General features: G+C 31.8%; 5 protein-coding genes across 5 annotated transcripts; 3 read left to right on the top strand and 2 right to left on the bottom strand. All coding sequences in view use genetic code 12, as the record gives it.

The window, feature by feature from the left end:
• Window positions 1-159: 159 nt before the first annotated feature.
• MSH3 (mismatch repair protein) lies at window positions 160-3,126 on the bottom strand (the record flags this gene model as incomplete). Its single annotated transcript, XM_049408820.1, has 1 exon — window positions 160-3,126. The coding sequence occupies one exon, from the start codon at window positions 3,124-3,126 to the stop codon at window positions 160-162; it is 2,967 nt and encodes a 988-aa protein (XP_049261900.1).
• Window positions 3,127-4,020: 894 nt separating this feature from the next.
• Window positions 4,021-4,665, bottom strand: J8A68_004819 (glutathione S-transferase family protein; the record flags this gene model as incomplete). Its single annotated transcript, XM_049408819.1, has 1 exon — window positions 4,021-4,665. One exon carries the CDS (start codon window positions 4,663-4,665, stop codon window positions 4,021-4,023), a length of 645 nt encoding a protein of 214 aa, XP_049261899.1.
• Window positions 4,666-5,496: 831 nt separating this feature from the next.
• J8A68_004818 (uncharacterized protein) lies at window positions 5,497-6,126 on the top strand (the record flags this gene model as incomplete). Its single annotated transcript, XM_049408818.1, has 2 exons — window positions 5,497-5,503; window positions 5,753-6,126. 2 exons carry the CDS (start codon window positions 5,497-5,499, stop codon window positions 6,124-6,126), a joined length of 381 nt encoding a protein of 126 aa, XP_049261898.1.
• Window positions 6,127-6,473: 347 nt separating this feature from the next.
• Window positions 6,474-7,004, top strand: J8A68_004817 (uncharacterized protein; the record flags this gene model as incomplete). Its single annotated transcript, XM_049408817.1, has 2 exons — window positions 6,474-6,481; window positions 6,545-7,004. The coding sequence occupies 2 exons, from the start codon at window positions 6,474-6,476 to the stop codon at window positions 7,002-7,004; spliced, it is 468 nt and encodes a 155-aa protein (XP_049261897.1).
• A 1,217-nt stretch (window positions 7,005-8,221) lies between these two features.
• On the top strand, window positions 8,222-12,526 carry J8A68_004816 (uncharacterized protein; the record flags this gene model as incomplete). The annotated part of the gene is made up of 1 exon (XM_049408816.1): window positions 8,222-12,526. One exon carries the CDS (start codon window positions 8,222-8,224, stop codon window positions 12,524-12,526), a length of 4,305 nt encoding a protein of 1,434 aa, XP_049261896.1.
• Between the last annotated feature and the right edge of the window lie 509 nt (window positions 12,527-13,035).

Genomic DNA, 13,035 nt, shown 5'->3' with positions numbered 1-13,035 from the left:
ACAATCGGTTAGAGAATATTAAGGGTTTCGACTGTATGGGTGCGAAGTATCTTTCCAAAGAAGCGACAGGGAAGAACAAGTTTCTACCTGTTGAAGTCGTTAGGATAATCTTAAAAGCTTGCGAACCGTTCTCGATGATTCGATGTATTTACCACTCTATTAGTCTATGTACTTAAATATACGTTCCCCCAATCCTTCATCTGAATTTCTTAATGCCACAACTAGCTCATCAAGCAACTTCATATGATCACCAAGTTCGATTCTATTCTTCATATCTTCACTGGTCTTGAATGCTTGGGATATTATCGAATTGGGTATACCTGCAAGCTTGGCTACGTTTAATCCGTACAGATTATTGATGACTCCCCGACATAAATTGTATAAAAATATAATCTCGGGAAATTCTTGACCTGATTTTTTAATTTCTTTGAATCCCATATGATAATTAACCACCTGCCCGGGATATTCGTGTTCCAAAACGTGTATTGATGGATAATGCGTAATGAATAGCAATAAAGGCTTATGATCCGATTCTATTAAATATTTCAAAATCGAATAGGCCAAAGAAATCCCATCAATCGTTCCGGTTCCTCTTCCTATTTCATCCAAAATTACCAATGATCTGTTAGTTAAATTTTGGATGATATTGTTACATTCTGTCATTTCTGTCATGAAGGTAGATTGTCCCCTGAGGATGTCATCGCTGGCTCCCATTCTAATAAATATCGAGTCAAATATACCCATAGTGGCTGCTTCGCAAGGGATGTAACAGCCAATCTGGGTCATTATGGCTAATAGAGCCACTTGTTTAACATATGATGATTTCCCACCCATATTTGGACCAGTTATAATGAGGACTCGGTTATGATCATAATGTATGTCAATGTCATTCGGTACATACGCATCGTTCTTTAATTGTTCTATGATCGGGTTTCTAGCTTTAACAACGTTGACGACTAGATCGTCAACAAGCTTTGGTTTGACTTGCTTTGTTATTACACTTGCAGCTGATAAGGATAATAAGCAATCAAACGTTGCTAGATGTTTAATGACTTTTCGGAAAAATGTATACTCCTTATCTAATTGTTCAATAAAGTGTTTATATGCTTCATCGCAGTTCTTAAGTAACATTTCTTGATGATACTGCAACAATTTGTATAGTTTACACGTTTTCTCGCTTCGAAATCTACTTACCGTAGTAGTTCCATTGATTCTTTGAAATGTAGCAGGTAACTCGTCAACTTGTTTGCCGTTTCTAACTTCTATTAGATAAGGCTCTCTATTGTTAGTAATGAACTTCAAATGGGGTCTATTCAAAATACTCCTAATACTGACCAATTCTTGATCAAGTTGAGTCTCGATACTCTTAATCTCGTGAATTTCCAGGGATATTCCTTCCCATTCAAAGTTATCTAAATTGAAGAACTTTTTCTTTTGTTCATCAATATCCTTACTTTCATTAAACAAGTAAGAAGGGTTAATCATATTTGTAAATCTGGTGACAACATCTTCATTAGCTAACTCCAATAAACCATTCAATATTTCATTCAATAATTTTGATGATTTTATGCTATTATTTTTGGAAGCGATAATCCCATTTTCAAACAGTTTAACTAACTTCAATATATCTTTAAAATAATCCAACATCACTACGACATCTCTTCGACTAATTCTGGAGTACTCTTGACTTGCAGAATAGTGAACCTTAATCAACAACTCTTCTAGATCAATTTTCTTCTTTCCCATCTTATGTAATTGATTCTTGAGAGAGTCTATAATTTGATTATAATCACCCGTGAGTATCTCAACAGCCGATAATCGATCTTCAATCTGGGTTTTATTAATCAATGGTCTCGAAATCCACTTCCTAAAGAGCCTATCTCCAAATCTTGTTCTAGTGTGATTTAGAAGCCAAGTAAGGGTTCCGATTTCAGAATCTGGATTAGTTGAATTTGTAAAAATCTCAAGAGCCGCTAGTGTGTTTGCCGGGAGAATCATATAAGTTTTGGAATTCTTAAAGGGAGTCATATTGGAAGGGATGGTAAAGATATTAGAAAGTTTAAATTCTTGAAGATAAGTCATTAATCGTGCTATGCATGATTGCACCGATTCTGAAAAATTGACTGAATAGTATGCCACTAATTCCGGATCTAAATGGTTCTCTAATTGATGATGTAAAGGTAAACTTTCTGAATCTGACATGTGAGTAATTCTAAGACGATTGTTTATTAGTTTTAGTATTTTTAAAGTTGATGGGCTTGTTTCCTGGCATTTATTCACCACCAACACTTCGCTGGGTTTGAGATATGTTAATCTAGTTTCTAATTCTTGCCTATTGGCTCCGTCCTTGAACTCGTCATAGATTATATCACCAGTTATGGGCTGGACAGCCACGATGGCTAAAGTTATTTCTTCGGTCTCATTAATACATATAATGTATCCTGGATTTTCATTTTCATCTCCCATGTTATCCTGCTCCGTGCCGGCAAACTCATCATTCATATAAGTGGCTAATGTATATACTCCCACCAACTCCCTTTTCATTACTTCAGATGATTTTGAAGTTTTTTCTATACTTTTGATAATAGTTGATTCTAATTGTTTAACTACTCCTATCTTATGATTAGTGTGCTGTAAAATTCGTTTAAGATTGATATGAAGTTTGAAATCAGGAAAGGAACAATATGAAAATCGTCCATCTGTTTTTGGATCATCATTCCCATTGGGGATATACATTATATTTAAGATTTTCGATACTTTTCTTGCATCCGGGCCGAATACTTTATATTTATATCCAACTTGAATTAATAAAATCTTATCGGGATTTGATTCAGTTAATTCAATAATTTGCTTTTCTAGTGGTGTTAAAGTTTTGGACCGCTTTGTCTTTGGTTTTGATTGAATGTCATCAGGGGTGGTTGCTTTCCTTTTTGGTGGAGTTCTTGGGGGTTCTTGTTTGACTATTATCGGTTGTTGCTGTTGAAAGGTTCTTTTCAAGGCAAATTGTTGGATTTTATCAGATATTTTTGGTGTGGTTGATGCACTAGAAACATCTGATGATTCTGGGGGAGTTGAGATCAGTTGGAAAAATCTCCCAATTGTTGGTTGTTTCTTCTTAGGAGTCATATCGGTTTACACTTCGGTCCATACTTGTAATTTTACCGAAGAGATTTTTTTTTGATTTCTTGATTTGGTGGTGAGAAAAAAAAAAGACGCGTGAAAAATTAACTGAGATCTGACTGATGAACAATTACTCTACTACACTTGAATTATTCTTATATAAACACAATTAGATATGACGTTTGAAAGATTGGTATTAAATTCGGAAACTTGTTTTATTTGAATTTGATTTAGGTCTTTCTAATGAATACCCAGGCAAATTAAATTGGCAAATTGTTCTTCCATGTGTATATTCAATCGAATTCACGCGTTTTCAATTGACACTAATGGTTTATTTTGGAAACTCTGGAGCTCCTTTAGTTATTTAAAATATGGATGGCCCAGGAAACTGACAATGATGCGTAAGCACGACTACAAGCAAAGCTGCTAAGGCTTACTTCATTGCTTCTGTTGATTCGAGATTTTTCTATACATGGGCATCCATATGAGTTTTAGGGTATCTAACTGCAGTGAGAGAGTATTAAATCCAGTTCTTTCTTCGACAGTTTTCATGAGTTTGTTGGTTAGGTGAGTCGGAGAGGGGCTGCTAGAGAAAGTTGAAAATTTTCTATTCCCCAAATGCATTAATAAATCATAGCTTTCTCTGGCTGGGTACTAGAAGAAAACGATCACAAAGATCAATTATGTGAATTGGTTTGGTTTATAAACTGGTTGTTAATTCTATCATCTCAATTGATTATAATTAATATTAAAAATATTTTTTAAGGGTTTTATTCTTTTATTTTATTTAATTAAATTATTTTTCTAAGAAACAATTGCAAAAAATTAAATTTAAAAAAAAAATAATTTAAATGTTTAACAATTTTAAATTGAACTGACAAATAATCAGCCTCCGTTTACTTAGTTAGCCACTTTTTCAAATGCTTCTCTAACTTCCTTAAATGAATAACAAGTACAGTACCATTCTTGACAACGAGAATACTTTTCAGCAAAATCTTTGATTTCATATATTGTACCTTCAAGTGTCTTAACCATACGATAATGAACAGAAACAAAGGAAATATCAACAATAGTAAATTTATCACCAACAATAAACTTACCCTTTTTCAATTGCCCTTCTAATACCAGATATACGTTATCCGAATTGGCAAAAGCTTTTCCCAAAACTTGTTCATCAGTAACATTGGAAGTTCTATAGATAAATAATTGTTGGAAAGCATTGGTAAATTGAGTGCTTTGGAAAAACAACCATTGGATTTGTTTCCAATAGTTATCACCATCATTAACTTTATAACTTACTTTTCCTTCCTTGTCATATTTGTCGGCAAGATAAAGCAAGATAGCATTAGATTCATTCAAGCGAATGCCATCATCCACAATTGAAGGAATACGTCCATTAGGATTAATTTTCAAATACCATTCTTGTTTAATTTCCGGTGTTGGCCATGGGAATAAGTGGAGAGTGAAAGGGATATTTAAAAAGTTAAGAAGGATGGTTGGTTTAAACCCATTTCCAGTTGGTGCTGTGTATAAAGTTAATGTCATGATGATTATTACACTAGGATTTGAAAGAAATCAGACTATTATAAGCGAAACTAGTGAATATGTTTGTATTCTTGTCAGTGGTTGAATTTAAATAGTGCGAGATAAAAAAAAGAAAACAGAACCGGTTGAGAGGTTATTGTTTCTCTAAACAATGAAGCTGGTAATTAGCCCCCTAAATTCGTGGTAAGGAAAGTTTCTAAATAAACAGACTTTCATACTATTTCTCAGTCAACTGCTTATTTCCCTTCTTTTACATATTCTTTGGGAGACAGCCTTGTTCTCTTATTTGGAGTAACGAAGGAACCACCTTGAATGTGCTCATGTTATTAGTAGCCTATATTCCGTTCTCAATGAAATAAAGTGACGATGCATACCTCAGGCCATTTTGGTACTGATCAATGGCCTCATAATTATTCGATGACAATATGTGACTTTTATTAATAGGTTTCGGAAGTAATGGATTGTCTGTTCAACTTCAATACAAGTCAATTTGCAACCCTTGTAATAACCAAAAGATATTTTGTAGATTTATTCATAATTACTATGTCCACTTCTAGGGATTCTAATAGGAATGGATAAGCTACTGATGAATATCGATGGAAATTCTCTCTAATCAAAACATAGGTCTACTTGAAAATTCGTTGCCATAAAATGGTTGCAAAAAAAATGTAATGGCCTAATTGGGGGGAGTTCACAATATAACAATTGAAGTCAGAACACTAAAAACTTAATGGTTGACTTATTTTGAAATAAGATTATAGAATCAAGGTACATGCAAGGTTTTGTTATTTGAGATGTAACTTCATTCCTTTTTCCACCTTATAGACTTAAATGAAAAGTATGAGCCCAAAAAAAAAATCAATGAATCCATCATTTTCTTCTTTATTGTCAATAGAAAATATCATGAAGTAAGACTTTACCATTTTTACAAATCTCTGTTTCATCTACTGGTTTCTAACATTTATAAGAAGTAAACTGAGGTCAAATATTAGAAAGAAATATAAATATACCAATCCCTTTACTCCCTTTAAAGATATTACCAATACTGCTTCAAGTAAATCCACTAACGCTCTAAATATCTTGCTAGTTGAAAAGTTGCAAAGTTGTATTGACTCTTATAAAGAAGTTGAGTCGTTGCATGAATTACCCCAAGATCATAAATCAGAGGAAAAGTTACCACAAATTGAAAAGCCAACAAGATCCCTTACTCGAGCCGCCGCTAGTGTAATCAAAGCATATGAAGATGAAGAATCAAGTGATAGTGAAGATTTTGAAGCTAATGATGATTCTGAAGAAGTTATTGTGATAAATTATAATAGATCAAATACACCTAAATATGTAGGTAAATTTACCAATGTTATCATTGATAACAAGTTAAAGCGTCAATGCAAGAAGTGTCCGGCTATTTATACTGACTTGAAGGGGTTCAATCGCCACTATCAAAAGAAGCATCTAAAATAAGTGGCGATTGGTTACAATGGTCTAATCATGTAAGCTATTGGCTAGTAGTTATCAATTGTGTAGTTTTTTGCAAAGGGAGCTTATTTTTGCTGTCCATAGATCTAGTTATAATATGTATATCCAATAAAAGGTACTAGCGTCTTAAATAGTTGGTTGAACTATGGGTATTATTGCTGGCTGTGCTAATTACAGGTGATTGCATATTACGTTTGTTACCTTATTTCGGAGTTTTCGTAGATAAATCCGCATTATACCCCAGATAATTGTAATTTGAAAGAAAAAAAATCTCAACTGATGTATCTCTATTTCTTTCTCATTTCAGAAACTTTTCTCAAGTAGTGGTTCTTATGATGAAGTATGGTTATACCTTGTGAGTGGTGGTTACTATATATATGCAGCTACTAACATTAACGACTAGTGAACAAATTTTTTCAAATGACCAATGTAATCCTGTAATGTTAGTTAGTGGAAGTTGGAAATCAAAGGCGGCTACGATTTTAATAGTTGATGATTATACCTTTCCACTTCAAGACTTTGCGCCGGCAAGAATGCAATATGAGGGCCTTGAAGAAGGAGAAGAAGAAGAAGATGATGATAATGAGAATGATGAAAATGATCAGTCGAGTCAATTATACAATGGATCTCTTACTATTGCTGTTAATAATTCAGCTATATATAAACATGACAAGAATTATGTTTATGGTAACGCTACCAATGAAGATGTGAAAAGTATGAATGAATGTGAGTTAATTAGTAAGTCAAAATATCATCATGTTAGTAATATAAATCGTACATTAAAACGTCGATATAAGAAATGTTCTAATGTTTATAACAATTTGAAAGGATATATTCGAAATCACGATAAGAAGCTTTCTTAAATAAGGAGGTGGGTGTTGACTATGATATCTAGATAATTTTACTATGTTTATTATTAAATTATATATTTTTGCAATTTAAATTGTATTCTATGCATATTGGAATAAAAATTGATGTATTTTTTTATAAATTTAGTTTTGACAGATTTTTTAGATTACATAATCTCACAATTGTCTTATTAGGTAAGCAGAAAAATGGTTCAGACGAAAAAGATAAGAAAATTAGATTAAAAAAATATCGGCTCGGAAATTACCAAAAAAAAAATTAGCTTCCGCTGATTTAGACCCAAAAAAAAAAATGGAAGATATGGGCCGAGAATTACGTCAATGGATGATATGATCCTGATTTCTACATGTATGCTAGACGATCTCCTTGATCAGATTGAGTTGGGTAACATTAGACAGATAATCAGCTAATATCTTTTTTGGTTTAAAAAATTGATATTCAAAAGATTAAAGAAACGATTTAGTAGCGATATGTCCGACGGGTCGTGTACATGTACAATACAAAGATTGACTAAGAAGATGCCGTCCTACTAAACGGGTAATAAAATCCAAGACAATTGACCGTCGTATTTTATTAGTGTTGGGATTGTAGTACAATTTCAATAGAAGTGTGGGTTTTTATTATCGGGTTTATTTCCTAATTTGAATTACGCCTATTTCTCGGGTGTAACTCTTATTGTTAAAATGGATTTACTATTGCCACTCGGGTGAAAATTTTTATGTAGTGACGGAATTATGATTTTTTTTTTAATCCGATCCGTAGAGTCATCTAGAAACAATTAATCCCGTAGAAAGTAAAAGTTTCGTAAAAAGGGAATAGACTAGTTATTACGCTATGATTAAACTAACTAACAAATCAGGTAGGAGAGTATATTCAAGTAGTAGCTGATGATGACTCATATAATCTCCTATTACTATTTCTTAACTTGTAAAGTAGTAAAATTAATATATGTAAATAAAATTGTGTAATTTAATTTAAATATTTCAAATTTTCAAGAATTTAATTAAAAAAAAACTAAAGCCTCACCACCTATTAATTAATATAAATATAATTTTCTTTAGTAATATGATGATGATTATATAAGAATACGAATCATTCCGCCTTTTTAATTTTATTTATTTATTTATTTATTTATTTTATTTCTACTTTATTAATTTACTTAGTAAGTGACTATTGCATATTCCTATTGATAGACAAACTACCAAAACAAAATATGTCTTCACTTGAAAAGCAAAATAAATTACAACGACAAAAACGATTGTTAAGTTTCTTATTATCAAAAGATGTACCTCATATACCTTTAGAAGATGAAAGAAATCCTTATCCTCCATCATCAAATGGTGGTATAATATCACAAATGTTCTTTTGGTGGTTATTTCCAGTAATGAAAGTTGGTTATAAAAGAACTTTACAACCACCTGATTTATTTTATTTAACTGATGATATTAAAGTTGAAAATATGGCAAATTCATTTTATAATTATATGACTAAAGATATTGAATTAGCAAAACAAAAACATTTACAATTAAAATGTCAAGAAAGAGGTGAAACAATTGAAAATTCAACTATTGATCCTGAAATTGATTTAAAAGATTTTAAATTAAATAAATTCTTAACGGTTTGGGCTTTAGCTAAAACTTTTAAATGGCAATATTTATCAGCTTGTCTTTTTTTAGCTTTAAGTGCAATTGCTCAAACTACTTTGCCATTATTGACTAAGAAATTAATTCAGTATGTTGAATTGAAAACTTTAGGTATTGAAACTGGTATTGGGAAAGGTTTAGGTTATTCATTTGGTGCATCTGCTATTATATTTATTATTGGTGTATTTATTAATCATTTCTTTTACCGTTCAATGTTAACTGGTGCTCAAGCAAAAGCTGTTTTAACTAAAGCTTTATTAGATAAGTCTTTTAAATTAAATGCTGAAGCAAGACATAAATATCCGGTTGGGAAAATTACTTCAATGTTAGGTACTGATTTATCTCGTATTGATTTTGCCCTTGGTTTTCAACCATTTTTAATTGTTTTCCCACTCCCAATTGGTATTGCTATTGGTATCTTAATCTATAACATTGGTGTATCCGCATTGGTTGGGGTTGGTATCTTATTTGCATTTATGTTTGGTATTGGCGTTTCAACCAAGAAATTATTTGCTTATAGAAAAACCGCAAATGTTTTCACTGATTCTCGGGTTGATTATATTAAAGAAGCACTTAATAATTTAAAAATGATCAAATTTTATTCTTGGGAACCTCCTTATCATGAAAATATTACTAAAATCCGTCAATCAGAAATGAAAATCATTTATAGAATGCAAGTTTTACGTAATATTGTTACATCCTTTGCATTTTCCTTAACATTATTTGCTTCAATGACAGCTTTTTTGGTTCTTTATGCAATTGCTGCTAATAGAAAAGATCCTGCATCCATCTTTTCTTCATTATCGTTATATAATATATTGACTCAACAAGTCTTTTTAGTTCCAATGGCTTTAGCAAGTGGTGCTGATGCTTTTATGGGTATTTCTCGTGTTGGTGAATTTATGGCCCAAGGGGAAATTGATCCTGAAGAATTTTCAATTGAAGCTAATCCAGAAAAGAAATTATTAATGGATAAAGATGATATTGCAATTGAATTGAATGAAGCTAGTTTTGAATGGGAAATCTTCAATGATGATGAAGAAGAAGAAGAAGCGGAAGAGCAAAGTTCTGAAAAGAAAGATAAATCAACCGTTGTCCACAAATCAGTCACCGAAATTAATAGTATCAATGAAAAAGACTTTCATAAGGGTACAGATGATGATGAAGAAATGAGAGTCAACTTTGCTGGTTTAAATGATATCTCTTTCCAAGTCAAAAGAGGTGAATTTGTTGTCATTACTGGTTTAATTGGTTCTGGTAAAACTTCATTATTAAATGCTTTATCGGGTTTTATGAAACATACTACTGGTACAATTGATGTCAATGGTTCCTTATTACTTTGTGGATATCCTTGGGTTCAAAATGATACTGTTAAAGATAACATTCTTTTTGGTGAAGAATTTGATCAAGCCAAATATAATCGTGTTATTTATTCATGTTCTTTAGAAGCTGATTTAGAAATTTTACCAGCTGGTGATCGTACTGAAATTGGTGAAAGAGGTATTACTTTATCTGGAGGTCAAAAAGCTCGTATCAATCTTGCTAGAGCTGTATATGCTGATCGTGATATCATATTATTAGATGATGTTTTGAGTGCAGTTGATGCAAGAGTCGGGAAACATATCATGCAGAATTGTTTATTGGATTTATTAAAGGATAAAACTAGAATTTTGGCTACCCATCAATTATCTCTTATTGGATCTGCTGATAAAGTCATATTTTTAAATGGTGATGGTTCTGTTGATGTGGGTACTTTTGATGAATTAAGAGCAAGAAATGCTGGTTTTGAAAGTTTAATGAAATTCAATAGTGAAGTCACCGATGACGATGATGATGATGATGACGTAGATGACAAAGATGAAGCTGGTTCCTCTAGTTCCTCAATAAGTTCATCTGCTGATGATTATTTACATGAAGAAAAAGAAATGATCCGTCGTCAATTAACTACTAAATCTCAAATTGATGAAGAAGCTATCCGTCATGAATTCAATCAAGATGATGCTATTGATGGTAAATTGATAGATGAAGAAGAAAGAGCTGTTAATGCAATTGGTTGGAGTGTTTATAGCAAATACATCGAATTAGGTTCAGGAATATTCGGCCCTACGGTTTTTACACCAATGTTGGTTATTTTAATGATGTTGGCAACATTCTGTCAAATTTTCACAAATACTTGGTTATCATTCTGGACTGAAAAGAGATTTGATCAACCTGATTCACTCTATATTGGAGTTTATATCATGTTTACATTTTTGTCATTTATCTTTTTAACTTTGGAATTCATTGCATTGGTCTATTTAACAAATACTGCTTCTGTTTTATTGAATATTTTGGCGGTTAAGAAGGTTTTACATGCTCCAATGAGTTTTATGGATACTACACCTATGGGAAGAATTCTTAATCGTTTCACAAAAGATACAGATGTATTGGATAATGAAATTGGTGATCAATTGAGATTTTTCTTGTTTACATTGGCAAATATTATTGGGGTTTTAATCTTGTGTATTGTTTATTTACCTTATTTTGCAATTGCTATTCCATTTTTAGGATTTTTGTTTGTTTCGATTGCTAATTATTATCAAGCTTCAGCTCGTGAAATTAAAAGATTGGAAGCAATCCAAAGATCATTTGTTTATAATAATTTCAATGAAACTTTAAGTGGTATGCCTACTATTAAAGCCTATAATGCAATTGAACGATTTATTGCTAAGAATAATTATTTGATTGATAAGATGAATGAAGCTTATTATTTGACTATTGCCAATCAAAGATGGTTAGCTATTCATATGGATATGGTTGCTGTTTTATTTGCATTATTAATTGCTTTATTATGTGTCAATCGTATTTTCAATATTAGTGCAGCTTCTGTTGGTCTTATAGTTGCCTATGTTTTCCAAATTGCTGGTCAATTGTCTATGTTGATTAGAACTTTTACCCAGGTGGAAAATGAAATGAATTCAGTTGAAAGATTAAATTCTTATGCTACTGCTTTACCAGAAGAAGCTCCATATATTATTACTGAAACTACACCAGCTCCAACTTGGCCCGCACATGGTTCGATTGAATTCAAGGATGCTAGTTTGGCTTATAGACCTGGATTACCATTAGTTTTGAAAAATTTGAATTTTAAGATTAATCCAATGGAAAAGATTGGTATTTGTGGTAGAACAGGTGCTGGTAAATCATCAATCATGACTGCATTATATCGATTATCCGAATTAGAAACAGGCTCGATTATTATTGATGATTTGGATATTGGTAGGTTAGGATTACGTGATTTAAGATCAAAATTATCAATTATTCCCCAAGATCCGGTACTTTTCCGAGGAACAATTAGAAAGAATTTAGATCCATTCAATGAACATAGTGATGATAAATTATGGGATGCATTACGTCGTACTGGTCTTATTGAAGAAAAACAATTGGAACAAATTAAACGTTATCAAAAGAATTATTCATCATCAACTACAGAATTATCATCATCAATGCATAAATTCCATTTAGATCAAAATGTTGAAGATGAAGGAACAAATTTCTCACTTGGTGAAAGACAATTAATTGCATTTGCAAGAGCATTAGTTCGTGAATCCAAAATTTTAATTCTTGATGAAGCTACTAGTTCAGTTGATTATGAAACTGATTCAAAGATTCAACATACTATTATTAAAGAATTTAAGAATTGTACAATTTTATGTATTGCTCATAGATTAAAAACAATTATTAATTATGATAGGATTTTGGTATTAGATAAAGGTGAGATTAAAGAATTTGATACCCCATGGAATTTATTTAATTTACATGATGGTATTTTCCAACAAATGTGTCAAAGATCAAATATTACTGCTCAAGATTTTGAAAACATTTCTGAATTTTGATGAATTGGTTTTTTGTATAATTTATAGAAAATAATAAAATAAAATATTAATTTAATGTATAAAAACTATTTAGTATCTATTATTTATTCCTCTGTGGGATGATGTAGAAGTAAAAGTGTTTAAGGATGTGCTAAACACTAACTTAAAATGTGACTAGTTGAAGTGTAATACTATGCGGATTGGTTATATTTTTGGCGGGCGGGGCCCCCATAATGACCATGATAAATTTCCCAACTTACAAGAGACTTACATAAGTCAGTTTAGGAGTGTAGAAATAGATCTAACAAACATGTCTTCGAAGAGTTGGAACTCGAGCATTCATCAGACTGTCATTGGAACGGCCGTGCCCACAGTGGTGATTGTGCCCGTTTTAATGAGAAATGGTCAAAAGTCATACACACATGTCATAAGATATGGCATTATGAATATTCTGACACTTCGTTCTTAGAAAGAATGGTTAACATGCTTTAACTGCAACTATAACTCGAACCATTTATCTTGTAGGCTTC

The sequence above is a fragment of the Hemisphaericaspora subhashii genome (assembly GCF_019202705.1).
Source record: "Hemisphaericaspora subhashii strain CBS 10753 chromosome Unknown scaffold34, whole genome shotgun sequence".
In the NCBI taxonomy this organism is placed as follows: domain Eukaryota; kingdom Fungi; phylum Ascomycota; class Pichiomycetes; order Serinales; family Debaryomycetaceae; genus Hemisphaericaspora; species Hemisphaericaspora subhashii.
The sequence above is the reverse complement of the archived record's forward strand: the minus strand, read 5'-3'. Positions and strand labels throughout refer to the sequence as shown.